The following is a 27,039-nucleotide window of genomic DNA, read 5'->3' as shown; positions in this document are numbered from 1 at the left end:
TTGTTTCTCTTCCATTTCCCATTCTCCGGTACGTGGATGGGATATGAGATGCAGTGGACGGGATCAAGCGACAGCTGGAAGAGCTTCTTGTGATAAGACCGCGCGGGAGTCAGGATGCTAGCCAAATCCCGGGTCGGAAATCCAGCCACGCGCTCCCATGGTACGGTTTGAGAGCCTGTTTCGGCCCTGAGATGGCCGTCATGGTGTCTGTGTTTGCTGTCGCCGTCTGTGGCGGTGATGTCCCTGCCTAGGGGCTGAGAGAGTCGCTGGAGAAGGACGTCCTCATCGTCGCCTGTTGACTCAGTGGCCGGCTGTTCTGGGTGGTTTGTGACGGGCTGTACATCTGGTGGGTAGTGGAAAACAAAGGCCGGTCCGTCACGCGAGCGATTGATGATCAGCGCGACGGCTAGGAAGTTTTCGCTGGTAATGGACGACATGGTGGCTATGTCTGCTGTGAGGGTGTCAGGGTATATTTGTTCTGAGCTACCTTTCAGGAGCCTGTTTTGACATGGACGCGGCGCATGGCTGGACGCGCTGGGATAGACTAGATTATCTTCCAGACCACGAATGCGTACTAGCGGCGGGTTTGGATTAATCGTCTTCTGAAATGTAAAGCTGGTTGTTATATCTCACTGACTGTGGTTGACGAGGAGTCGTTCGAAGGGAGTTGAAGTGACCAATCACATGACCAATGATGGTGAAGTCGACATGGAGTGTGTTTGCCATCAAGTGGCGCCCAACGAGTGACGTTCAACCACAACCTACATTATCTTTGACTCACTCACCTTCGAAAATTAATGCAATTGGCAGGCCATTGACCACATATTCTGTCCCCTTATCGTCAATTGATTACGGCTGACACAGACGATACTATCAGTGTCGAGATCTACAGTATGCACCCACCAGACGTACTTAAGTATGCTTGTAGTGAGGGCCTCTCCAGCTAACATTGAATGACATGGTCTGTCAACCACAACATCAGAATCTACTATCTGCCATTCTACATTGTGCTGCATGGCTTGACTTCTCTACAAGCTCTCCGTTCCTGTAGGCCACTGATCCCCGACCCGAAACCCCTCCGGATAGGGATCAGTAGGATCAAGAACAATCTGCTTGTACCCCGTGATCCAACCTCTCCCAGATATATTGGGAATGATAGCATCAAACTCTCCCACCTTTGTCGTACGTTGAATGATTCCAGTAAACTCACTGCCAATTATACTACCATGTTTGAACTTTTCACCCACCCCCAATTGGCCACGCGCATGTAGAATTGCCATCCTCGCAGATGTTCCAGTACCACAAGGACTTCTATCCAGCCGACTAGGTGGGATGATAACCGCATGCTTCCCCTTCAAGCAACCAGACTCTCTCGTCACAGGCTCCGTTATTGAAATAGTGCAAACGCCCGCCATCTCTGCATTGTGCGGGTGGACTGGGGTGAAATGCTGCCGCACCGCCTTGGTAACCCGATCACCGAGTTCAATCAGTTTCCGGCAATGTTTGTTCGACACAGCAACGCCCAAAGACTTTGCTTCAACAAATCCATACCACATACCGCCCCAGGCAACGTCGACAGAAACGTTACCGATTCCAGGCACGTCAACTTGCATGTCCAGCGCAGCAACAAAGGCGGGGATGTTGTCGAAAGCCACTGATTTGCACTTCCCTGCTTCACACTGTGCCGTGACATTAACTAGCCCAGCTGCCGTATCTAGTGTGAGCTTCGTCCGGGGCTCTGTCATGGGAGCCATGCCGGTTTCAAGAAGAACGGTTGTTGCGCATATAACGTTTGAGCCGGACATGAAGGCATATGAGTCGTTGCACATGATGATGAGTCCCATGTCGGCTTTGGGATCACAAGGCGGCACAAGTAAATTGAGATTTAGTGAGGCTCGACCCCTAGGCTCATTCAATAGGAGATGCCGGAGGTTATCGTTGTGGTTTTGGAAGTTTCGTAGCTTTTCGTACATGGACTTGCCGGGAATGTCTGGCACACCTCCAACTATCACGTCTCCCACCTCACCTTCGGCATGGCAACCGACGACCGAAATGGTTGGATTTGAACGCATTCTTGTCTTTTGTGTATTGGCAGGATTTCGGGTGAGGGTTGTGGTGCTGTTCGTTCTGCTGTTTTACTCAGACAGTGGGCATCGCAGTGATGTTGGCCGTGTTTTCGCGCACACAATCATTGTTTTTTCTTTTCCCGTCCATTTCTTGGAAATCTTTGACTCATGAGGGCTTTGTGTAACACCGAAAGAACAGACATGGAACCGAAATTCCTGAGTTATGCAGGCGCGGCCTGACTGGGACATGCAGCTCCGAAAAATCTCCATTGGGAAGTGCTTATGCAATTTTGCTGACGGTGTGTCCTGAATGCTGATGGGTCGTTTGCAGACACGCCAACTACAAGGGTTTCCAAGAAGAAGAGAAACTTAACCTTGATAAGGGTCGTCTTAGTCTGACATTGGTGTGTGACTATTGCTGGCGTGACATTCAAACTCCTCCGTGACAAGATATATTTGCCCATGGCACTTTGGAAGCATATGCCATGACATTATAATGTATTGATAACCAAATTTGGTGAGTGCACATCGCCGGATACATGCTGAATTTGCCCGTTTGAATGCACTTGGCCGTCCGGACTGTATTCGTGGTCTATCTTTGATGTCTCCTGCGGCAAGGGATGGTCTTATCAACCTGGGCGAAAATCGTTACACTTGAAGTATCCTTTGATTCAGGCATCTGAGTAAATCACCCTGTTCCAGATCTGTAGCTCCCCTGCGTTTTGGCTTGCATTGTTTGAAGATGAGAAATACCGATAGTCCAATAAGGACCCTTCCAAGTCTCAAAGACTCAATCAAGGCGGCTGATAGACTGCATTTCCGGTGAAGAAGCTAGGACGAGTCACACATGTTGTCACAAGTGGAACCTCGTTTGTTGCCTCTGAAGCAAAAGGCACTACTACCTCATAATTAGCCTTGTCACAACTTCCGCACAAAGGGATACAACCAGACATGCCATGACCAATAAATCATGTGCTAAGAAAAGCCGTCTTCCTTTGGGCTTCGAACACTTGGTCACAAAACAGCGGTCAGATGAGACGACGAGGTGAACAAGCCACGGCGAGTTGCACATGAGTGCAATGAGGGCACCGCAGCCCGGCCTTGGCTCACGCGGGGCGGGGGGGTGAGGGAGAGCAGCCGTGCTGAACCTCAGTTGAGCTTGTGCCACTATTTGGAGTTGAAGGTGTCCTCTCTTTGGCAGCTAGCGCAGATTGAGAAGCCCCCAAATGATCTACAGCCATGGTAGCATGAGCAACGATCGTGGCAGATCGACCTCGTCAAGGCATTGTGAAAAGCGGCCCCAGTGGGAAACGCCAGCGACCTGGGGAAGAAGTGTGCCACACTCTTCAACAAAGCCCGGGCTGGAGAGGCTGCAGTTCAACTTCCATGTTGGCTCTAAATAACTTGAGCTTCAAGGTTTTGTTCGAAGGACCATGGGACACGGAACATGGAACATCCCGCCACCCCCTCTTCTCACCACCTCTTCCATGTACTCCGTAGCGAGGGAAGCATCAGAGCCAGCAGCGACACTCGGCACAATACATTCCCTGGTTATGCATGTGCATACTTGCATCGCAACCTTTGCTGTTCGGATCCAAGGCATGCCATGGCTCAGCTTTTACTCTGGGACCTGGCCGTACTCGATACTGCCGGCTTCGACACGGCCTTGTGCGATTCGTAGGGACTCAGACGGACTCAGAACGGACCTGACGGACGTGAACCGTGAGGACTCGGTGCAACGCCATACTAAAAGTGCTCCGAAAACCGTGAAAGACGGCTGTCGAGTGGGGATACAAATATGCCGGTGCCGCTGAACGGCTTTTGCACATTGAGAGATGTGCCAGCGTTTCTTGTAATTAGTAGATCTGTGCCGTTCGAAACACTGCTTTGTGACGTAGGCCGGCTGTGATGGAGTTCTGGAATACTCCCAGTGCCGTAATAAAGCAAAGCTGGTCTGGTGCTTGGCATGAAATCGGTCTCATTGCAGAGGCTTCTTTGGGCGGGTCAAATTTCAGCCTGTCGACCAGAGAAGCGTCCGTTTAGTGCACGTAAATTTGCCCCAACCCTTTCGGCAATCTGCAAGTACTAGGCATCTCCATTCTATTGTACTGAAGTTTCCGAATGATTGATTGGGCCATTGGAGACACGGAGAGAGCCACAGACGCCATATGGATACTTGGTTAATGTACCTAGGTAGATGAGCACATTCAAACAGTGCCGGTGAATGCTCTCTATCACGACTTTGCTTGTGTTTGCCCCATTGCCCGGGGCCATGTATGTAATTCCAAGTTGACGGGTTAGGTGCAGCGCCTGTTAGCCAGCGCATTTCTTGACGTTGGTTTTATTGGAACAAAACGGCCGGGCAATCTCGTCAAGTATCAAATGGTCGAGGCCCGCCAGGTTGGTTACTTTCAATGTTGGCTCCCCACTTGAGCACAAGAGATACAAAGGTCCAGATGTCGATGGCCCTTGCTCGGTCTGGAGTATGACGCCTCCCCCTGTCCCGCCCAGTCGCTGGAGCCCAACAAAATTCAGATGCAAATTCGAATGCGAACTGGCGAGGCAGGTGCGAGGGGAGGCACGCGGCTACTGTCACTGGACCTCGCCTGATTCGCTCCTGACGGCTGGCTTGTGTGGCAAGCCAATGGCTGATGGCTGGCTGGTGGTGCCTTCATATGTTGTGCCATGACATCAAACCGATAGTCGCAGCACCAGACAGCAGGAGCAAAGACATCCGTCATCGGTCGAGCCTGTTGTGCATGCAATTCAAGAATGTAAGAATGTAAGTTGGTAATAAGTCGAAGTCGTCTGTTCAAGAGAGGCAGTTGTATGCGGCGGCATGTACGAAGTACATACTTAAGTAGCCTTGAGGTAACATGGAGCCTTGGGGGGTCCCGCATCTTCAGCCAGGCACTTGATTTGAGAGCCAGCCACTTGGTCCAGTCCAGTCCTCAATCAATCAATCAAAAACTACCAAGTACTGCACCGTACCAGACTCTGAACGCGGGCAAAAAGAACAATTTGCCTTTGGCTCTAGCTTGTTTTGTGTTGCTTCTTTTTCCCTTTTCCCCCTATCCCCTTGCAACAACCTGACCAGACCGCATCAGACACACCAGACCAGCTTGACCTCCAACCGTGGCCACCACGACTTTCACATGGGCTCGCCTCTTCCTTTAACTGGCCCACTCCACGCTCAATCTCAACCTCCAAACCTCCCATCTTGCTCTGGACTACTCCTTGGAACGGCAATAGGTCGTGTGCGCTTTTCCAACGTCACCTCGTCTACTGGCCTCGGGATCGCTTGCGACGATATCCTCTTACCTTGTCTATTTCCTTGGAACGCAATTGTGCATCCACGCATCTGACATCAACGGTTACCGTAATCTGGGGCTCGTAGATTTTTGTTTGCGCAATCCACCTTTGAGTGGCCAAAGGAACATCACTTGGCGAACTTGAACTTTTTTTTTTTTTTTTTCAACCTACCTCCCTTGCACCTCTTACTCTGCAGTCGCCCTTTTCTTTTCCGTCACAGCCAACCGTTCGACGAGGTCAGCCTTTTGCAGACTACCATCGACCTCCAGTTTACTCGATCCTCTATTCTCCAGCTTGGTTGCACACCACCAGTGTCGCTTCATCAGCAATGGCGCCTGCAGCTGCAGTTTCCCCTGGCGAACATGGCCACGTTCGCTTCATCCCTCTCAAATACGACAACAGTGACTCTCAGAACTCAGCGATGAAACTCATTCTTACACTGTTTCCTCAATGGGCCAACGATGAGGCTCACATCGACTTTGTCCGTTTCACCGACGGTATCACCAACACATTGCTCAAGGCGGTCAATCGCCGTCCCGGATTAACCAAGGCCCAAATCGACAAGGACGCCGTTCTGCTTCGAGCCTATGGTAATGGCACCGACGTTCTCATTGATCGTGAGCGGGAAGCAGCAAATCATGAACTTCTTATGAGATACAACCTGGCCCCCCAACTTTTGGCCCGATTCGGCAACGGTATGCTCTACCGCTTCATCCCAGGTGCCGTCGCCCAACCCAAAGACCTCGCCGACGCTCCTATCCTCAAGGCCATCGCTCGGCGACTGGCCCAGTGGCACGCAACCGTGCCATGTATCCCTGACTCGTCACTTCGACGAAACAGCATCAGCAACGGGGATCTCAGTAACAGTGCCCTCATCGTCAACGCCGCCGCAGGAAAACCCATCCCCAATGTCTGGACGACGATGCAGAAGTGGATCCTGGCCTTGCCTACAGACACGGAGCCGCGTCGCGAGAGAAGAGCCCTGCTACAAGAAGAGCTCGAAAAGATGGTCAAGCGGCTCGCGCACCGCCCTGGATTGGGTAGTAACGGGGTATGTTGGCTGAGACACTCAACCCCCTTCTCCATTTTGCACCTCACCTGAACTGCGAATAGAAACTTTGCTGACTGATGCGTGACTTTGTAGCTGGTATTTGCCCACTGTGACCTTCTATGCGCCAATGTAATCATTCATCGCGATGACGCTGCCGAGCCATCCGTTAGCTTCATTGACTACGAATACGGAACGCCATCTCCGGTGGCATTCGACATTGCAAACCACTTTGCCGAATGGGTTGGCTACAACTGCGACTATGCCGCCATTCCTACCAAATCTCAGAGGCTTGCTTTCATCCGCGAGTACATTTCTTCCTACGCCAAGCTGTCTGGCAAGACAATGGACGAGGAAGAGGAAACGCGGAAGCTGATGGAAGAGGTGGATGTGTTCCGAGGCGTTCCTGGCTTCTTCTGGGGCATCTGGTCCTTGATCCAGGCCATGATCTCTCACATCGATTTTGACTACGCCTCGTATGCCGAAGAGCGATTGGGTGAATACTGGGCATTCATGGCCGAAGACGACGGTAGCCGCGTCGCCTCGGGCAAGGAAATACCCTTGCGGGAGAAGAAATGGGCCAGCACTGAATGATGAAGTTTCTTGGACAACGACGAAGCCATGGAGACGGTGTCGGGGGGCGGGAAGGCGCGACGAGACTGGCAAAAGACGACCTGCAGGCTAGTATTATTCGCTTCGCATTCAACCAGAACTAGCGTCTAATTTAGCCCAGGCACTGTCACCAAAAAAAGCGTCAACATTGACTCCGGACAACAGAGACATGACGCAAAAAGCATCATGACACAGAAACAGCCCGGATACAGAAGAAGAGGAAAACACACGACTTTGGTGGTTCAATTACACGGGTGCGGATAACACTTCGGGAGGGTCAAGCGCGGCGTTGGTATTTAAATAAGCTGCCCGGTGGTCCATTTTTGAGACAAAGGAGAGACAGCTCAACCGTGACATTACATATAGATCGAGGAATGGCCAATTACGGTTAAAGGCAGCCATTCAACATGACATACAGTAGCTTCGCAGGCACGTGGGTACCGACTAGCTCTACCATATTTTTCAGCATTCTATACAGGAGTAATTACACAGCGACAATTTGTGGAATTGATTAATAAAACTCAGGTCAAAGAGCAGTCCAAGATAGGAAAGCCGCACATACTTTTGGGGGAAGCGTGACCAAGCCGACGTTTCGGATACAAACACATTCACGGTGATCAATTTCTGGCACGCCATTGTCGCATCAACGGACAGGGAAGGGTTCCAAAGAGCCAGCCTACCAGACGTTGACGAAGTCCACCAAACCAGGTTGTTATTGTGATCTATTTCTTCCTTCTGACTGACAGGGTCAGTAGCTGGCAACTATGTACGGTCAATACTTTTTCCTTGGGCAATCATGTGTGGGCAACACGGCATAAACGGTGGTCCTTGCCCCATATCGTTGTCGGCTCTCGCATCCTATCTTTCATATCAACCCATGCACAAGAAGTCCAGCCACCATCCTAATTTGCTTACCTACAGCGACGGTCTGTATGTACAATCAAGCCACCTAAAAGCCTCTCGCTTCAGCGCAAACCCCCGGAGCTATGGCCGCGAAAAGTCTCATCAAAAGGGATAGCGAACGAATCACGAGGCACCAGGTGAACACAACCCTGTGCACGGGTAGGTATGTCAATGAAGTTTGGAGATTCATCTTCAGGCACTCCTGTCTGGGCAAGAGGCCTCTGGAATGCACGTTGAAGGGCAGACATACTCGAAAGACCAATAGTATTTCGCCCAGGCTACATACCAAACATAATAACATGATACGTAGTTGACAGGTTGCGGCTACCCCTCGACTTTTGACCTTTTTTTGAGAGGCGACAGAAGTCACGGTGGCGAATGGAAGAGACAGAGAGCGTAAACAACACGGCTGATGTGAGAGGACAATAGGCAGGAAGCTGGGTGAGCGATATTTCAGCTCATGTACGAGGGATAAACAGCGACAGGCGTGAAATGCATGGGCTGTCAGCTTGAGTGTGATGAACCTGCGTCAGAGGCTGGCAGTGTCAAGGTAAGTCATGGATTGGAGCGTGCTGAATTGGAGCGGAATCGCGAGCCATTTGCCAGCTTGGTTGCGAGGCGGTTGGGATGAGATGCAGGCTGCGGGTTGTAAGTTGCAAGTTGCAGGTTACAATTGCAGGTTGCAGGTCTGGTTGCAGACTACAGCTGGTGTACTCGGTAGGGCTTCTTCTTCTTCTGCTTCTTCTTCTCCTTGGGCTTGGGCTTGGGCTGGGCGTTCCAGATGGAGTCATTGATTGTGCCAAGTGAGTGCAAGGTGACAATGGCCTGTCCAGGTCCAATCTGGTCTGGTCTGCTCTGGCCTGGCCTGGTCTGGTCTGGTTGGAGATACGACACCATGTTGTGTACACGGTCTTTGTCAGTTACCCGATGCAACACGATGCCGCTTACTGCGTGCCTCTGTATGTACAGCTCAGGACAGTACAGTACAATGCATGCACCAGACATACCAGACATTGCTTGAAGTGGGCGATGACTCGAAGTATCCGCACGGGGACTTTTTTTTTTTTTTTTTTTTTTTTTGGTCCTCGTCGGCTGCTTCACTCAGGCATGTGTTTGGTCCAATGTTGGTCAAGTCAAGTCTGGTCACCTCAAGTCACCTTCTTTCAACCACTTGAGCACTTGGAACTTTACCCACCTGCTCCTTCCTGGCCGGGCCCTCCCGCTGGGCGTTGGGGACATGACGGGCAGGCACTGGGCTTGGGCAGGGAGATACTCTCTGGAAGGTTTGAGCATCGTATTGATACTGTGTTTATCTGGGAATGGAACTTGTATGCTACAGTACGGACTACAGCCGACAAGGCACAAGGAAGTCCCTCTGGCGCCTCTGTCCCACTTTCCCTAACCATAACGGCGTTGGCGCCCCTCCCCCACCGTGTCACTTTCTGCTGCCAGACTAGGCCAGAAGCTTGCGCCAGACCAGAGCAGTTGAATGACCCTTCATCAATGTACCGTAAAGTATGGCATGGCCAAGCCAGGCATGTCAAAGTTCATCAATCCATCCAAAGCATCCATCCATCCCTGGGCAATCCATGTTCCCACGGCCGTCAATCCATGTCACTCCCTCACCTCAGGCCAGTCCAAGGCAAGGCAATGCTTCCAGTCATGGCCAGCTCCCTGGTTGATAACCATGTCGTTGCATGATCCTATTACTATTGCATCGCCCACACCACACCCCTGGCAGTAAATGAATGCCAGCGACCTGACAAGACCGAGGCGAGAGAGAAGGCGGAAGGGAAGGGAAGGGTTGGCTTGGCTTGGTTTGGTTTGGTTTGGTTTGGTTTGGTTTGGTTTGGTTTGGTTTGGTTTGGTTTGGTTTGGTTTGGTTTGGTTTGGTTTGGATGCGCCATCACGGACCAGACCACCCCAAGGCATGGATGGCATGGCATTACTGGAGGGACAGAAGAAAACTTGTTGGTCTTGCTTGTTGGTATCCAGGGTGTTTGCCATCAGCAAGACATTTCTGCACAAACACAGGCGCAGCCACACACCAGTCAGCAATCCGAACACAAACACACGCTGAGGAACAGAAGAGACAAGAGGCAGACACAGACACGGACACAGACAGACACACACCAGACACCCGCTTCCCATTTTGACTCGTTTGAGCACTCACACACGCCACCCTATGAGTGTGTCTGTCTCTGTCTGATCGGATCTGCTCCTTCAGAGTGCTCTGCTCGGCTTTGCTTTGCTTTTTTGCCCTGCCTTGCCTTGCCTTGCTCCATTGATCCTCTCACTGTCCACATACAACCAGGCACGGACTCGTTGGCCCACCGTCGCGACGAGTGACGAGACCCGGAATCCTGACCCCAGACTATGTTATATGGGAAGGGAAACAAGCACTTTGTGTTGTTGAATGTCTCCCCTGGAAGCCTGAGCCTGAGCCTGACCCTCAACCGGAGCCAGAGCCAGAGCCAGAGCCAGAGCCATGGAACAAAGTGGATGTTGTTGGCACCCTGTTCCTGTACCTGTTCCTGAACGCTCACCTCGGCCTTTTGCCTGAATTGTCGAAACGAGTTACCTCGTTGGTTCGCACCCACAACCTCCATCACCACCAAAACAATCTGCAGTACATTCTGGTACTTGCAATAGCAATAAGCGACATCGGGCCTCCGGGGTATTGGGAGCGGCATCAAAAGGAGAATACATTCACACCAGCACTATTCTCTCTTCTCCCCCAAAAGGTAACTATGTCTATATGATAGGCTTTGGGGGACGAAGTCGTGACCATGCCTGGCACTGGCTCAGATGCTACGGCGCCCGACCTCGACGTCGCTATCCGCCAGTTGCTCAATCAGCAAGCCGATATTCAGTCGAGGCTTTCTGTATTGCTCGCTGCCCAGCATGGTCTGGAAATTCCCGTTGAGTTGGACATGTTGCGCCACAAACTGCGCGTCCTTGAGGACCTGGTAGACCGCTATGGTACGTTGATACTATTTTGCTCATTCAAACGCCTAGTTTTGGTTATTTTTGTTATCCGCCGCATCATGTCTCTCAATGTTTTGGGTTACATAGGAGCGAAGCGTCTCCTTTCCCTTTGTTACGACCAACGTCCTGCTAGACTCTGAGGTAAAATATCGCAAGCACGGCTATCGCTGACAGGAGTGTTTCTTTCTTCTTGTAAACAGATTTGGCGTCTAAGGTCCCTGTTCTCTCTGGCACCGAAGAAGCGCGTGCGCTTCAGTATCGGTGTGAGTGTCTCGAGGCGGTATGTTTACAAAACGGTACGTTACTACAATAGTCCGTCTTTTACCATTTGACTGGAGCTGAACACACAAATGGGTTGTCCAAGGCTCAAGCTAACGCGCCAACTAGAAGTGGATGTTATAGAGCCGCTGAGAAGGTCGTTGCCCTCGGCGCCTCCAGATTTTGCCGCATGGTTAGACAAGCATCTTGAACTGCACGATTCCATCCGCCAGCCTTCCGGTGGTCTCCAAGAAGAGGCCGCTGAGTGGAAACCTCGATCGATGCCTTCGTTGAAATGCTCGGACGAGCAATGTGCCCACTACGTCTACGGCTTCGCCAGCCAGCAAGAAAGAGACACTCACAGCCTTGTTCACCAACCTAACAGGGAGACTGGGTTTTCCATAGAAACGTCTCCCATAGTACCGCCCAGCGGACGACCGGCTCTTCGACTCCTCAACAGCTCCCAGTCCCTTCGTCAATTGCCAGCAGTGCAAACCGGAAATTTAACTGCATCTTCCAGCTTGCCCGTCATCAGCCCTCAACTTCTTTCAAAGGAAAAAGACGATGTGTCATCGAATTATACGTTTTTTGCGCCAACGGGCCTAAAAGGAATGCGCCGAAACTCGACTGACGCTGATATTGAGTCCATGTTGCCACCACTAAAACGATCAAAAACGAATCAACCACGGTTAGAATCCATTGGAGAGCTTCAATTATTCCGCGAAACAGACCCGTGTCTACGATGCAGAATCGCTAAGAAAAAGGTATGGGCATGCTTCTCTGGGCTCTGCTTGTTTGTTTGGTTACAAATGATCACCCTCAAGATACTGACAATGGGCCTGCTGCATATAGTGCGATAATAACAAACCTTGCTCCAACTGTTCTGATAATCCTCCTTCGGGAAATGAGGAGCACTGGAGTGTAATTGGCTGTTTCCGTAACCCGCTCGCTTCCTTTGCAGATGTTTTGCTACCTGGTAAGTTCCGTTCCTCGTGGGCAATCGCTCTCTCGCTCTTCTCTAATCATTGCAACAGGCCCTGTATCCCCAAGACAGACCCGTACCCCCATAACATCACCTCTTTCTCAGCGACGGGCTATAAATGAATACCTTCAATCAGCGTGCTCGTTCCCCGACAATTTCAAGGAACTGGTCAAGACAAATCTGGATTTTCACGATGGCTTCTGGTGGTCAGCACACCTAGACCCGAGACACAGCTCCACCGATGGGGCGTCGGGATACAGTCGCGATTCACCCAACCAAGTCCCTCCGGCACTCGTTGCCATCGCTAGCAGCTGGCAAGCCCAGGATACCGCTTACGATCTACTCGCCCTGCTGCGCATAACGGCGTCCTTGTCAACATCGCGAGAAAGTGAGGAAGCAAGCTTTCCCACTTTGTACGTTGCAAAGCTGCTGCTCCGGGAAGCAATATTTTACGGAATCATTCATCCAGATCCTGTAGCTCGTGTGGGTTCAACTTTCCACCTACAAACGCCACTTGAGGGAATCGACCTGGACGAGCATGCCCGATTGCTTGAGGAATGTCTCATACGGTTTTTTCAGTCTTTTGAATTAATGTGCTCATCCCAAACAGCAAAGCAACCAAGAGATCTTGCGGCAGATTTTCTCTCGGTCTGTATTTTCAGTGCAACAAGAACGCTCCTCCTCGATATGGCGCCGACCTCAGCTGCCACATCAGTGTTCCAGCGACAGCTACGCTCACCAACAGGCAATCCAAGCCATGTTGTTCACAGCATGTACCGGGCTTTGGTACAATTATTTTGTTCATCCGGCCCACACTTTGGTGGTGTCTGGGAAGGTAGCATGCTCTACGAAGACTCACCCCTCTTCTTTAGCATAAATCGGCTCATTCGAAGAGATATGTGGGCAAATGAAGGAATAGAATCAAGTGCCGACTTTCTTTTGAGGCTTGGCGATGGTTATTTTGAAAGTTGGGGCTTCAACGGTTTCCTCCGCCAGCGAAAACCAAACAGCCTCGCGTGGCAGCTCTCATCGACACCGATTCTCCGTGCTGTGCAAGAACAACGTCGACCGGAGGCCTCAGCGGCAACGCCGCCCGCCGGTCCGCAAACCTGGCGTTCCAGCTTCCAAGATGATGTGGGACTAACACAGCGCCGAACATCTGACCTTGGAAGTTCACCACAGGGCCCCGAGGTGGAAAGAACAAGACGACATACAGTAGGCGAAGCATCCGCCGCGCCAAGACAGCTGGAAACCCCTTGGAGAGCCCCCGGTTCTCCCTCACGATTCAGATCTCTCTACCAACGAGCGCCATTGCGACGCGTATACTGCGACAAGTGCAACGAATACCCCGAGGGCTTTCGAGGAGAACACGAACTAAGACGGCATACAGATGCAAAACATTCGGCGATGGTACGCCGATGGGTGTGCTGCGAAGCCGAGAATGCAAGGGATGCCTCCCCCAAACCAGTCGTGTCGCTATCCAGCTGTAAAGCTTGTATGGCTCAGAAGCAGTATGGGGCTTACTACAATGCGGCTGCTCATCTTCGACGAGCACATTTCAGTCCCCATCGTGGCGGCAAGGCTAGTGGTGACTGGCCGCCTATGTCTGTGTTGAAAGATTGGATGCGCGAAGTTCGGCAGCCCCTTGATCCCACGCAAGCGGACTACCTGAGCGGCGGGGAGGATGACGGCGGTGACCCTGTATCAGAATCTTCAGCGTCTACCTCCAGAGCTATGCCGGAAGCTTCGACCTCTAGGGCATATATGGTGTCGCCTAGCGACGACCCCTGGCACCGAGGAAGCTCAAGTCAGTCTACTCAATCAGGGGCTAGACCAGCGGATAATCGAAGTCAGTGTCCTCATCCGGACTGTGGGAGAATAGTCAAGGATTTGGCGGCACATATGCTCACTCATCAGGAAGAGCGGCCCGAAAAATGCCCTATAATCACTTGCGAATATCACACAAAGGGATTCGCTCGAAAGTATGACAAGAATCGCCATGCTCTCACCCACTATCGAGGTACCATGGTGTGCCCATTTTGTCCTGGGGTCGGCTCTCCGTACGAAAAGGTCTTTGGGCGAGCAGACGTCTTCAAACGCCACCTTGCCACAGCCCATAATGTTGACCAAACTCCGACGAATAATCGCACAAGTAGTCTGGCGCATCTTCTCGACAGCCACGGTGCACCCGCTTCACACAATTTTGGGGCACGTTGCTCGATTTGCGGGAGTCGGTTTGCGACAGCACAGGACTTTTACGAGCACCTGGACGAATGTGTCCTTCGAGTGATTGTGCCTGCACCAATACCCAGCTCAGATCCAGCCCCTGCGCAGCACTCCGAAGGGATTGAATCTATCAGCCCATTATAAAAGGACGGCCAAAGCAGGATGCCATGACACCGTTTATGATTCTTGTCGACTTTTCGAACTATTTTTTTTTTTTTTTTGGGAAGAAGGGATTTTTAATGATACACTGCTTGTTACGTGGAAACTGCTTGTTTGTTCGCCTGTTGTGTTGTTATTGTGACTTATTATTTCGGAGTTGATAAAGGAATGTACAAAGTGGTAGAAGGAAAAGGGGCCTTTCCAGAACATAGCAACGGAAGACGATGTTTGGTTACTTCCAAGCCGTTATTTTATGGAGCATCGGGAAGGAAAAATACCCAATGGCGACGCATCATGTATCTGGGCATTGCAGTACAACTTCAGCGGCTAACTGATTTGGCGCATAATACGAGGGATTGGCGTTGTTTTTAGTTGAGAAAGCGAGACAAATATCACGGGAAGAGTTACACAGTGTAAGGAATTCGGGGTCTCGTGCAGAAGTTCGGGAAACATCGTCGTCAAACGAGGTGGACACATCTCAAGAGATGAATAGTCTTGGGCAACTGACTGCTGGTCTCCTCTTTCAACCCGTCTTGCCCTCCAATCGTATGCTCTACTCTTCAATTCATGTACGATTATTTGAAAACTTGAGCATCTTTTGTCATGAAAAAATGGATATGCCGTAAGTCAGATGCTTTTCTGCCCTTTCTGTGACTAGTAGTCTGTGATATTGGACTCCAATGCCCTAATGCTTGAATCGAAAATGCACGGGGCGGACATGAAACCCAATCGACATCGTATCACAGATTATGTAAGGGATCAGGAATAATTCATGAAATTGTCTTCATTATAGATGTTTTGGCTTTTGCCGAATCCAATATTGCCTACCAGATGGCCGAACCTCGCCATGCATAACTACATTGAGTGCCAGTGCCCGCGACGTCCTCATCGCTAACAGCAAAGGATGCAAATATCCCTAAACTTAAACAAAAAAACAAAGGGCCAATATCCTTCGCAATGATCGCAGCTTGTGATAACCGTGAAACGCCAAAACTAAAATCGACATTTTGCCTCCCCTACAATATCCTGAATCCAGAAGACGTGATGCAATTTCCACATGGTATAATCAATATGTCCGACTGTAGTTATATTCGTTCTTGATTTATTTTGTTTCGTCACTTATCTTTTCGCTAAGGACGCCTTGCGAGCCGCTAGTCATGTTATTGGGGCTTGAGCGCTTGAAGTAGGCGTGAATCTCTGGAGAGAACTCGCCATCTTCGGGCATGCCGTGATGGTCATGGTCTCCCTCGGTTTCCTTAGGACCGCGGGAAGCCTGAACCGTCTCCCACTCGGCGCGCATATCAGCAATCTTAGCCTTCCAGTCGGCCTCTGGGTCGTAAGTCTTGTGAAGGCCGCACATGCGTTCCCACAGACTCAGATGTTGAGGGTGGACGGCAATACCGTGGTACTCGTGTGCTTTGCCATCGCGAATGTATCTCCAGCGGCGCTCCTGTTCCTTAAGATCCAGACCAGTGGTGTCCGGCAGGTAAAGCCAGGTGAGGAACATGCCTGCAAGGCCGAACCAAGGGACAACGTAGAACTTGGTCTGGTCGTCAATGTAGTTGTACAGAACAGAAGCAAGCAAAGCGCCGGCCTTGCCCATGCATGCGGAGAAACCATGGGCGGTAGCACGGATCGGAGTAGGGAAAACTTCGCCAGCAATGAGGAACGTGACGGAATTGGGGCCAAACTGGTTGAAGAACGAAGACAGGAAGTACATGGCCTGGAAGGAGTGAATTCCTTCAGGACTAGAGTAGTACTTGTAGCGGAAGGCAGGGATGACGAACATGAGGAAGCACATGAAAAAGCCAACTTGCTGCATGAGCTTGCGGCCATAAAGCTTGTTGTCAATGAGCAGAGAGGCGGCATAATAACCAGCGAGCGAGACGGTGATGTTGACCAAGTTCCAGGTCCAGTTGGTCATGAGAGAGTTGGGGTTATCGGAAATGACTTTGATGAACTGACCCTGGAAAAGCTTGTTACCGTAGAAGAAAACGTCATTGCAGAACCAAGTGCCGGCAGTGGCGAACAGACGTCCACCAAAGTGTGTGAAGCAGTAGCGCAGAGCAGTGACATCGTAGCCGGTGACGTTGGTTCGGTTCTTAGCTTGAGAGAGCTGCTTGGAAGCATTGGGCATCTTCCAAGTTCTGTAGTACACAAGCCAAAGAGTGCCAATAGCAGGGAATGCGAAGGAAAGACGGAACGCATACTGGGCAGCCGAGGTGGTATAAGGAGGAGCGCCGCTTCCCTTGTTGAAGATGACCAACAAAACAATGAGGAGAACCTGGTTCACAAACTGACCCCAGCCCTGCATCAAGAAGGCCATAGTGACACGGCGGCCACGATGGAGACGATCCTCCTTAGTGGACATCTTGCCAGCGGTGACGGCATTTTCAAGTGAAGAGGTGGCAGTGATTGGATACTCGCCACCAACACCGAGGGAGTAGAAGAAGAGAGACCAGGCGTAGCAAATGACCCAGCCTTGAAGGGTCAAGCCCCAAGAAGCAGTGAGCATGAGGAGACCAACAAACATGATGATGGCATCCTGGATCAGACCCCAGCGACGACCAACCCAATCACCAATGACCTATATGGAAGAAGCATGATTAGCGTCTTGCCGCGAAAACACTGCGCAGCGCATGGTAGAACAGAGTACTTACACCGACGAAAACTTGGCCAACCATGATACCAATAATCTCAAGGTATGTAACACTAGCAATCCAGTTCTTACTGCAGACTTCGTGCTTGTCCCAGCACTCTGGCCAGACCTTCTTGAAGAGAGGTTCCAAGTTGCCGATTGAGAACAAGACATAACCTTCAAGGCCAAGACCAGCACCAGGAATGACGGCATGTCGGAAATACCACGAAACAGGAGACAAGGGATCTGACTTCATCATGGAGCCAATGGTGCTCAGCTCCTTGGAAGCAGCTTCGCGGTCAACTTTACTGACAAACTTGACACGCTGCATCCAGGGTAGATCAGCCCAGTAGACGCCATCAGGTGTATACGAATCATCGGGGCGAGTTACATGGCTGAAAATGCGCTGCTCATCGGCGGTAGCGTGCTGAATGGGGAAATCATCACTGTCATGGTCGCCGGGAGGTCCATGAGGAATGGGAATCTCGCCGGGAATCGACTGGTGGTGGTGATGGTGATGGTGGTGTTGGTGTTGGTGTTGATGCACCGTGTCAGAGTCGGTTGATTCGGGGCCAGCCATTTGGTCTTATTGGCCCTGTGTCGGGGAACGACCTTGGTGAGATTAAGTGATAGATTGTGCCTGCTGATGGCGCAGAGAGGCAGACAGAAGGGGGGTGTGCAATGAGCGATGAGTGGACTAGGCACACACACACCAGACTCAAAGCAGGCAACCCAGGTTGAGGAAATGGGGTCAGAGGTGGGAGGATAATATCTGCGTTCGCTTCGGCTGTAGTAGGGCGAGGAGGGATGCGATGGGTAGTTTTTGTAGGAAGAGCGGGTGAAGAGAAAAGGTGTTCGTCGGTGACTTCCAAGGTCAAGTGATTCGCGCCCACTCAAAATTGCAACGACAGTCGTCGAGTCGAAGAAAACGAGGTTAGAGTAAAGGCAAAATAGAAAGTTCGAAGAAAAAAAGTTTGGGGAGGCTCTTGCCACTCTCGTAGTGGCCGAGGCTGGTTTGGAAGGCACGCTCCGTGTTGACGGCCGTTTAGGGAAGGAACCACAGAGTGGGAAGACGACAAGAAGATGGCTGGGTAAGAACAAAGAAGGAGCACGGCTTCTTCCTTGAATCTTTTTAAACAAAAGTCTAGTCAAGATTGACTCTGTCTTGGAAGGTTTACGACACGAGCAGCGTGGCCGAGGAGCTCTCTTTAAACAAGACGGCAGCGTCACTGACACGATCCGGTTTCGACGACCGAGAACAAGCATCAAAATGGAAGGCGAAGATGAATTGGACCAGTCAGAGGCCTCGATTGAGCACCGTGTTCGATTCTCTGGCCACGAAGGGTCCAAAAAGCTTTTTTTGCGGGCTGCAAGCTGTTTCCGCTTGGTGCGGAGACTTGCGCTGGCTAGACTTGGGCTTTGTGGGCTGGTCAAGATGGCGGATTCTGACTTCGCCGCCGGAAGAGCCGTCATCGAGCCACTAGGCATGATCAGAGCACCTGGGGAGCATGGGAAACAATTACTGGAACAAGAGACCGACAGGACGCAGCGGCAGGCGAACATGCCAAAAGAGTACGGAGTATCTTGGTTGCATTCATCAATTTTCATGCAAGATGAGCCATCTGGTTGGCCGAAGCAAGGGCATGGCGACAAGGGTTGGAGGCCATCATGACCGGGGGGTCCAGAAATCTGGGGAGCAAGCACAAGGCAAGGTAAGGCAAGGCAAGGCAAGGGGAGGGGACTGGAAGCAATGGAAGAAAGGATTTGGGGGTTTTGGCGGTGCGCTCTCTGGTCTTGTCCGGCTGGTCTTTGGTCAGAGCATGTCTCACTCGTCCAAAGATGTCCGGTCGTGCAAGTCAATGTCTCTGTCTGCGTTCGGCTCAAGCGGCACTCAAACCACGCACAGATCGACAGAGTTTGGCCAATCCCGCCAGCCCTTGAATTGCGCTTATTCCTATCCGTCACCGAAATGCTGTCGCCTCTGGAAGCTATAATACACCTGCCAATCCCCTGCCCTCGGTCGCGAACCTGCTGCCGTCTCATCACGACCAAAAACTGCGTCCAAATCATGTGTCGTCGCATTTGTGTGCCCCGAGCTCCCAAATACCTCACCGAACGGGCAGTTGGTCGCGTGAGGTCTGTCTGGCCCCGGTGCAGATAACGCAGCCAAGCCAAGCCACAATGCTCGGCTTTCGTCGTCACAACCGGGGCGGACATGTTGTAGTGTCTGGACCCCTGCCCAGCATGTCGAACGAAACGGAAAATGGATGGATACGGCCCGGTCTGGGCTTGTTCTTTGTTTGAGGGCTGCAGAAAAAAAAGTGTCATCTCCTCTTGTCCCTCTTCGCTCCTTCAGGACGAGACAATGACAGAGGCCCAGAACGCCCAGAACGCCCAGCACGCCCAGCCGGGACCAAGACTTGAACGCTTGGCCCTCTATTCAATCATTGCCGCTGACGAGCTGTTTTTTTTTCCCGTTGCAAACCCGACCGGACTTTGCTGCCAGTGCGCCGTAATCCGCACTAGCTTCGTGCACATTCTTTATCTAGATCCAGCCCACTCACGCGGGCAAAAGCATCTGCGTATGCGGCATCGCCAAGTTTCCCATCCAACTACCCTGGACTCTGCGCACAATCTCAACAAAAGATCATTGAACCCCGGGACCCTGAGACCCTGATGGGATGTTCCAAGTACCTCGTCATGGTCTCGAAACTTCTATGCATGAATGTAAGATCAATGATGCATCTGAACTATTCTGTGATGCAATGTCGCACTCTGTTGTCTGTCATGAGGAAAATCCCCCCTCCTCTCTCACCACCTCTCACAAGACCCAATTTTTCCTCCATGACACAACCACCCACGTAAAGTTTACTTTTCTTTGCGACCACAATTTACAGTGCTACCAATTGTTCCTGAATGGTATTCCATTCTCTTAAACTCCAGCCACAAATTATTTAACGAATACGTAGACTTATTTCACACTTTAATTCCACGTGTTCCGGTTAACCAAATCTGATGCCCAAGCCTCAAGTAAACACGATCGCACGGTTCGTAAAGTAGATATTTCTCATAAAGCCTCAAACCAGACATACATACATCAGAAACTAAGTCACATCTGTTCCTCTTCCATCCACGCACAGCATACATCCGTCCACACCCCCCCTGCTCACTCATGCTCATCAACACCAATGCAAAGAAATCTGGCGCCAGGTCTCATGTCAAGAATAGGGGATGCAACGGTGTAATTTTACCATATGAACGGCAGGAATAAGAATAAGAATAATAGTAAATGCCACCAAACCATCACCGTCCTTCCCGAATCGCAACCCGCTCCTATGTGATCATAACACCTTCCGCCCTTTAAGCTCACGGACACAACATGTACTCGTGAAATCTCGAGTGCCGGTTCCGCCGTCATGTGCAGGTAGTTACGTGCGCGGTACAGAGGGGAAAAAAACAATAATCATAAACTTGCCCAGGTAACGCCTCGCTGCAGCCTTGCATACAAAGGAAAAAGGTAAAAATAATGTCAAATATGAATGAACAATGAAGAAGAGAAAATTGTAAGGATAGAAAAGAATAAGAGGGAGCACATCCAAAATTGACATGCTTCCCTTCCTTGATATGGCAATCTCTTTCATCATTCCGTTTCTCGTGGTTGTACTGCGTGTCTTCTAGGCGCAAGCCGCTGTTCATTTTCCACCAGGTCGTGGTGTAGCCTCTTCAGAAGTGTCCAGCAAGGTCAGCTCGCTAGCAGAGCGCGTAGATACTGGTGGTCGTGGCGTGGTATCTGCACAGTCTGGAACCGTAATATTGCTTACGTGCTTCATATCCTGCTTGCTTGCTGGGGTAGTATTTTTCTGGCACTCCGGTGCAGTGACAGTCTCTGGCACCTCAGTTGCTGCAAGTACGGGAGTGCCCATTTCCTGTGATGGTGTTGTGGCGACTTGTGTTACCGCCTCGGGGGTGCTCTCGGACCCGACTGTGACGCTATCATGGCTGTCGGCACGCATCATTTCAATGCCCAGTTTCGAACTGGGAAGCGTCGATTTGCCTTGCAGTGGCTTGCTGCCCCGCCGTCTGTGCTTCCCCTTGGACGTCCCCGTTTCTTCATCCTCGTCATCTGCGGAGTCGGTTCCTTCGATACCCTTTCTGTCGCCGCTTTCCCTTCTGGCCCGCGTCCTGTCTCCCTGGCGGAGATGCTCCATTTGCCCCGGCGCAGATTGCTGAGTCAAAAGAGTCGGAACTCCCTTTGGGGAGCCTTCTGCAGCGGAGAGAATGTCCGATTCCGTGATGCCGAGGCCGCCTTCTTCCCATTCGCCCGTTGCCTTGCGGCTGATGACAACGGGAATGTCATCTGTCGTGACCGACTCTGAATCCCCAAACATGCTAGAAGTAATGGAGTCTTCGCGGCTGGACATCATTGCAGACGAATGTCGTCCAGGAAAAGCAGACAGGCTCGACGTCGGGCTATCGTCAGCTCGTTGGTTCGTTTTCCTGACACCAATGGGCATAGGGTTGGGTAGCGGCCCTGAAATTGTCCGGTTTGGTGATGCCGGACGCCATTGACACAGGCTGCGTAGAACCTCGGTCAGCTTGGAGGAGCTGATAGGCTTCTCAATCAAGGAATCAAAGTAGTGCGGCGCCTGTAGCTCCTTAAGATATGCAGTGATTGCCACAATGGGAGTGTGAGAGTTGGCATTCTTGGTTTCCCGAATCATTCGTGCCACATCGGCTCCGCTGATCTGGGGCAGCTTGTATTCCAAGAAGATGACATCGAACTGGATTTCGCTCATTGAGTAGCGAACGGCCTCAGAACCATTTGCCACGGAAATTGTACGACAGCGTAGCTTTTCCAATAATTTCTCCATGACCATCCTTGATACGGGGTGATCTTCGCAAATCAAAACGTCCAGAGGTCTAAAGGTAGGGCCACTGTCAAATGCAATTTGTGAGAGCCGGCGTGAGCTTTGCCTGCGACGTTGTACACGCAGCAAAGCATTATGCTTATCGCCTTCATTGTCCGATGATGACGGTGACATGTCGAACACCTGACTCCGCCGATTACGATGATGTTGAAGAACATCGGATGATATTGGGCTCGCTTCCTGCGACCCCACCGTTAAAGACCTGGACCTCGTAGTTGATCCGCTGCCTTGTCGCGGCGTGGACATGAGTTTTTGCGGAGACAGTGCCAAGGGCGCCGGAGCCGATCCACGGCCCTTGATGGGAGATGCAGCGACTGTGGTTGCCGCCTTTTGCAAACTTGGTGGCACCTTAGGCACATCAAGCGATGAGTGAGGCTGTAGCGACGCTGGTCCTGACTGGTGTGACAGGCTTGAGGAGTTGCTCGACGCCTTTCGTCGACCTTCTGCGCCTTGTCCAGCCACAAACGAGACTAGCAGAGGGGATGAAGGCTGTGATACTCGACTTGGCGACGAGTTGGCATGGCTGTACCCTGATGGCGATTGCGGCCGATTCCCTGCTTTGGCATTCGAAATGGTGCGATGGAGGTGTGTAGACAAGACTGGGCTTCCATCTAGTGATGGAGCCGGCGAGGTCACATTTGCTGCTCCCCCGGGACTAATGGCAGACTGCTTGCTCTGTGACGCCATTGCGTCCGCCCTCAATTTTTGGATGACATCTTTGTTTGCTTTCTCGAGGACTGGTAAATTCTTGAACGTGAACGAGCCAAAGTCGTCCGCAGCCACCGGTTCGCTCAGTCTCCTCGACTTCAGGTCTCGAACGTGGGGTGGAATGTGTAGGGGCATCAGTTTCCGATTAATTGAATTGACTTGCGAGCGAACTCGTGAAAGAGCATCATGCGGTCGATCGGAGTACTCAAACCCTCCAGCAGAAGACTGCGGCGACATTTGATCTTCAATCTCCTCCGCGAAAGATTGCAAGACGGCGCCTCTGGCGTCAAAGTATTCTGTATCCTCAGGATTCTCTGGTTGAGGCACAAATTGTGCCTCGTCCTCGAGCAAAGTCTCCCAGTTGATACTTGCGAACCAGGGGTGGCTCCGAATTTCTTCTCCCCCAGAAGAGAACTTTTCATCACGATTGGATCCTAGCCGTTCCTTGGGGTCCATGCATAACAGTTTGTTGATGAGATCTTTAGCCTCCTCCGAGATGGGCTCACAATCAGCCTCATCTGGCCATTGGATCCTTCGTGCTAGGATGTTGTCAAATACCTGCTCGGCTTCGCTTGCGTGAAAAGGCGGAATGCCATATAGAAACTCGAACATGATACATCCAACAGACCACCAATCGCTCGTTTCGTCCTGTTTATCTCCATTGATGGTTTCTGGTGCCAAATAGTCTGGAGTGCCAACAAAGCGCCGATTCGTGTCCTCGGGATCGAACAGAGCCATTGGTGGCGGCATCATGTTGGAGGGTGGAAGGGAGTTGCGGGAATGACCGTCCACACTGGCCCTGATGTTAGGTTGGCTGGCTATCATATCTGGAGAACCCTGGATGACTACGTCGTCCTCCATAAGAGGAACTTTGGCACTCAGTGGTTGAGATCCAGGATCAGAATCAGCCAGGGAGAAGGACGTCAGCAGATGAGCCAGAGACTCGCTGCCGCCGCTATCGCTTCTATGTCCGCTAGATATCCGTCGATTGTCGGGCGGTATGGATGATGCGAGGCTGAAATACGACGGTTGGCTAACACTTCCCACATCTGGGGTCATCATTGGTGTCCCAGTAGGGGAATGGGGATGACCGTGCAAGTCAAGCGAGGTTGATCGGGAAGAAGCCATAGATGTGGACCTGGCAAAAGGACCTTGCTTTAACAAGTCTGGCGTCGTGTCCGCCGCCTCACTGTTTAATGCGCGTTTTTGTCTGCCGACAAGTCCCATTCGTGATAGACCAAAGTCCGTCAACTTTAGGTGACCTTTTTGATCAATGAGGAGATTATCTGGCTTCAGATCACGATGAATGATGTCTCTCTCGTGAAGATGTTCGACGCCCAACACAACCTCACCAAGGTACTTTGTCACCCATTCCTCGGGAAGGCCACCAAGTACTTTGATCAATGAGGCGCAGTCTCCACCATTGAGGTACTCCATGACCAGGTAGAGGTAGTCCTTGCTGGAAAAGGTCCAGTATAGCTTGGCAACAAAGTCACTCTGACCCTGCCACATCATAATGGCTCGCTCTGCCTTGACATTGCCTACTTGGTTCTTGGCTACCATGTCTGCCTTCTTCAACACCTTGATAGCAAAATATTCTCCAGTAGATTTCTTTTTGGAGAGATATACACTTCCGAATGCACCTTTGCTAATTGGCTTGATGATTTCAAAATCTTTAATAGACGGCTGTGCGGCGCGAGCCTGTGGAGGAGCTTGAGTTGCACCCAGCCGCGGCGACGGAGGTGCTCTCATAATAAAATCTGATATAGCTGCTGACGATTGGCGTCTGTGATGGCGTACTGGATGGGATACAGGCGAGCTAAATTCACTGGTTGGGAACATTGGAGACGCCTCAGGAGAGGCAAGCCCTTCCTGATAGGGTGTGACCCGGGGTTTGATCCGCAGCGGCGAGGATGGCTGCGTAGAACGAGATGGGGATTCCTGACGACGAGGCGAAGACGTTCCAGGTATGACGAGGCTTCTTCGATGGTGCTGCCGGGTGCTGGCAGCACGCCTCAAGTCGCCGAACTCAGATATCGGTGACTCCGTTCTGGCTGCATTGCGAGAGGCTACAGATGATGACCGGAAGCTTCCGTCACCTTCGGCAATTTCAGCTTCATATAAGAGAGACGATCCCCTTCTCGCATGTCGGGCGTTGCCAGCGGGAATCGAGCCACTGTCAACAGTAGATCGTGGGGTGGGACACTCCTTGGGACTGCTGGACCTTGTTGATGCAATGAATGAAGTGGGACGGGAGCGGTTCGAACCCCCCGACGATAGATCCATTTGCCGCAAGGCCGCAGCCAAAGCAGAAGGACTGGAGATGGACTGCTTCGGTAGCTCATCGGCAGCCCGTCCACGAGGCTCTTCGTTTACCTCAGCAGCGCCGTCGTCTTCCTGCGGAGGAGCTTCTTGCGGAGCCTCCTCGACCACGTCCTCGGCGTCGTCCTCTGTGGAATCGCTCAACCGACCAGCAGCGATCTGTGCGGCCTTTCTCATGGCTTCATCGATACAGTCTTGTACCAGTACTGCCATCTCGATACGTATGCGTTCGGCATACTCAATGATTCTGCGATGGCGGAAGACTGCATCGACCTTTGACTTGGCTACCTTTTCCGTGTCTGCGCACAAGAATGCTAACCCTTGTTCCTGCTCGAGCGTATTCGTGCTAGGCGATTGCCATTGAAGGACTTGTGAGATTCGGGATTCCGACTGTGGGGATTGAGTACGAAACTCCCCATCATCTGGTTGGGACATCTCTTTCATCGCAGGGGTACTGATTTCAATGGCGGTATCACACAGATCCATCAGTAACTCAACGATGCGGGCTTGGGGCCGGCGTATAGCAAACGAGCGAGCTCTGGCATGCCCAAACCCCCCAGTACGCTCACGAGAGCGTGCTAAAGAGGTTCCAGGCGAGGACTGAGCAGAAGGGGCTGGGCCAATGGGCATGCCTTTGTATTCTGCCATTGGTCCTATTTGCTGCTCCCCAGTCATTGAACGGCTCTTCCGTGCCTCCAATGCATCAAGAACTCTGACAATGGCATGACGATGTTCTGTCAGGTTTTCCTGTGCCATCTGGACGTCCATTTCGGCACGATGTTCTTGAAGGCACAGGTCTGTGTGTTTTTCAAACCACCATGGGGAAATCTGCCTTTCACAGATGCGACAGAGAACAGGGGCCGGTGGCTCGCGCGTTTCCAGGTCGTCACCGCCGGATTCAGCGAGCCTTGTGAGATAACTGGCGAGCAATTCTGCACCAGAGCCAAGGGAATCGACAATGACATCTGGCAGGTCGATCTGGATTTCCTGTGGAGCCGTCCATGGGCGAAGCATCCACATGGTCTGGCAAGGAATTATGTTTGATTAGAGATGTGTTCAGAGTTTGGTCGCACAGTGAATATCCAAGGAGACTTACATGGCTCTCTCCCCCTGATGCACTATCGTACACCGTGATCCCCTGGGCTTCAAGGTCAGCCGTCTGTGGCTCCGGTTCACCAGCTGGTTGTTCATTTTCCTCGGCTTCGGCTGCGGGTTCCTCGACGTATCGCAGCTTGGACAACGGGCCGAGTTGGATGGCAAATCGAATCCTATAGCTCTTGGAATCGTCCTTCTTCATCGAAACGACCATGTCGGTAAATACATTTTTGTTCTCGCTGACGATCAGATCCGACATTGGCTTGCCATTTATGGCATCGAACGGCGTACCGACGACGTCTGTCCACGACGGACTGACCCATTTGATGGTTCCGTCCAAGTTGAGGTCGACTATGGCATTGAGGGTCTGTTCTGCTGCCTCACGGAGCTCCTCACGCTCATTTCGGATATCCTGGCTCAAGGTCCTTTCCATGGGGGTAGCTTGTTGGACCCGCAAGGAGGACACGGCTGGCACAGCCAGCGGGGCAGAAGGGCTTTCCATGTTGCCCTTGGATTATTCGCAACTCCGTTCGTGTCCCGATCCTGTGCAGTTCGAACTGCGGGATCGCCAGGGGCGAAGCGACAGGTCGATTGGCACCAAGCGTGGCTCGAAACGAGGGGTCAAAGTTGTCGTTCGTAGTTGTATTCTGGAAGACTCGGGAGTCTGGCAAACGCGCCAGAACTAGAGGAGCGTGGGAGCAGGATACATGACTGGTGGTCAATGGTGTCGTGACTCTCGCAGTCGTCGTGTGAGGGTAATGGAAGACGTCTCGCCAGGCGGCTCAGGAACACAT

The 27,039-nt window shown here is 51.7% G+C and overlaps 4 protein-coding genes across 4 annotated transcripts; 1 reads left to right on the top strand and 3 right to left on the bottom strand.

Annotated features, from left to right (window-relative positions):
• Positions 1-1,028: 1,028 nt before the first annotated feature.
• On the bottom strand, positions 1,029-2,072 carry VFPPC_05534 (proline racemase; the record flags this gene model as incomplete). The annotated part of the gene is made up of 1 exon (XM_018284714.1): positions 1,029-2,072. The coding sequence occupies one exon, from the start codon at positions 2,070-2,072 to the stop codon at positions 1,029-1,031; it is 1,044 nt and encodes a 347-aa protein (XP_018141539.1).
• Positions 2,073-5,706: 3,634 nt separating this feature from the next.
• VFPPC_05532 (ethanolamine kinase) lies at positions 5,707-7,020 on the top strand (the record flags this gene model as incomplete). Its single annotated transcript, XM_018284712.1, has 2 exons — positions 5,707-6,429; positions 6,523-7,020. The coding sequence occupies 2 exons, from the start codon at positions 5,707-5,709 to the stop codon at positions 7,018-7,020; spliced, it is 1,221 nt and encodes a 406-aa protein (XP_018141537.1).
• An 8,636-nt stretch (positions 7,021-15,656) lies between these two features.
• On the bottom strand, positions 15,657-17,772 carry VFPPC_05528 (MFS phosphate transporter; the record flags this gene model as incomplete). The annotated part of the gene is made up of 2 exons (XM_018284710.1): positions 15,657-17,141; positions 17,215-17,772. 2 exons carry the CDS (start codon positions 17,770-17,772, stop codon positions 15,657-15,659), a joined length of 2,043 nt encoding a protein of 680 aa, XP_018141535.1.
• Positions 17,773-20,884: 3,112 nt separating this feature from the next.
• On the bottom strand, positions 20,885-26,747 carry VFPPC_05526 (AGC protein kinase; the record flags this gene model as incomplete). The annotated part of the gene is made up of 2 exons (XM_018284709.1): positions 20,885-26,173; positions 26,247-26,747. The coding sequence occupies 2 exons, from the start codon at positions 26,745-26,747 to the stop codon at positions 20,885-20,887; spliced, it is 5,790 nt and encodes a 1,929-aa protein (XP_018141534.1).
• Positions 26,748-27,039: the final 292 nt, after the last annotated feature.

The sequence above is a fragment of the Pochonia chlamydosporia genome, chromosome 5 (genome assembly GCF_001653235.2).
Source record: "Pochonia chlamydosporia 170 chromosome 5, whole genome shotgun sequence".
In the NCBI taxonomy this organism is placed as follows: Eukaryota; Fungi; Ascomycota; class Sordariomycetes; order Hypocreales; family Clavicipitaceae; genus Pochonia; species Pochonia chlamydosporia.
The sequence above is the reverse complement of the archived record's forward strand: the minus strand, read 5'-3'. Positions and strand labels throughout refer to the sequence as shown.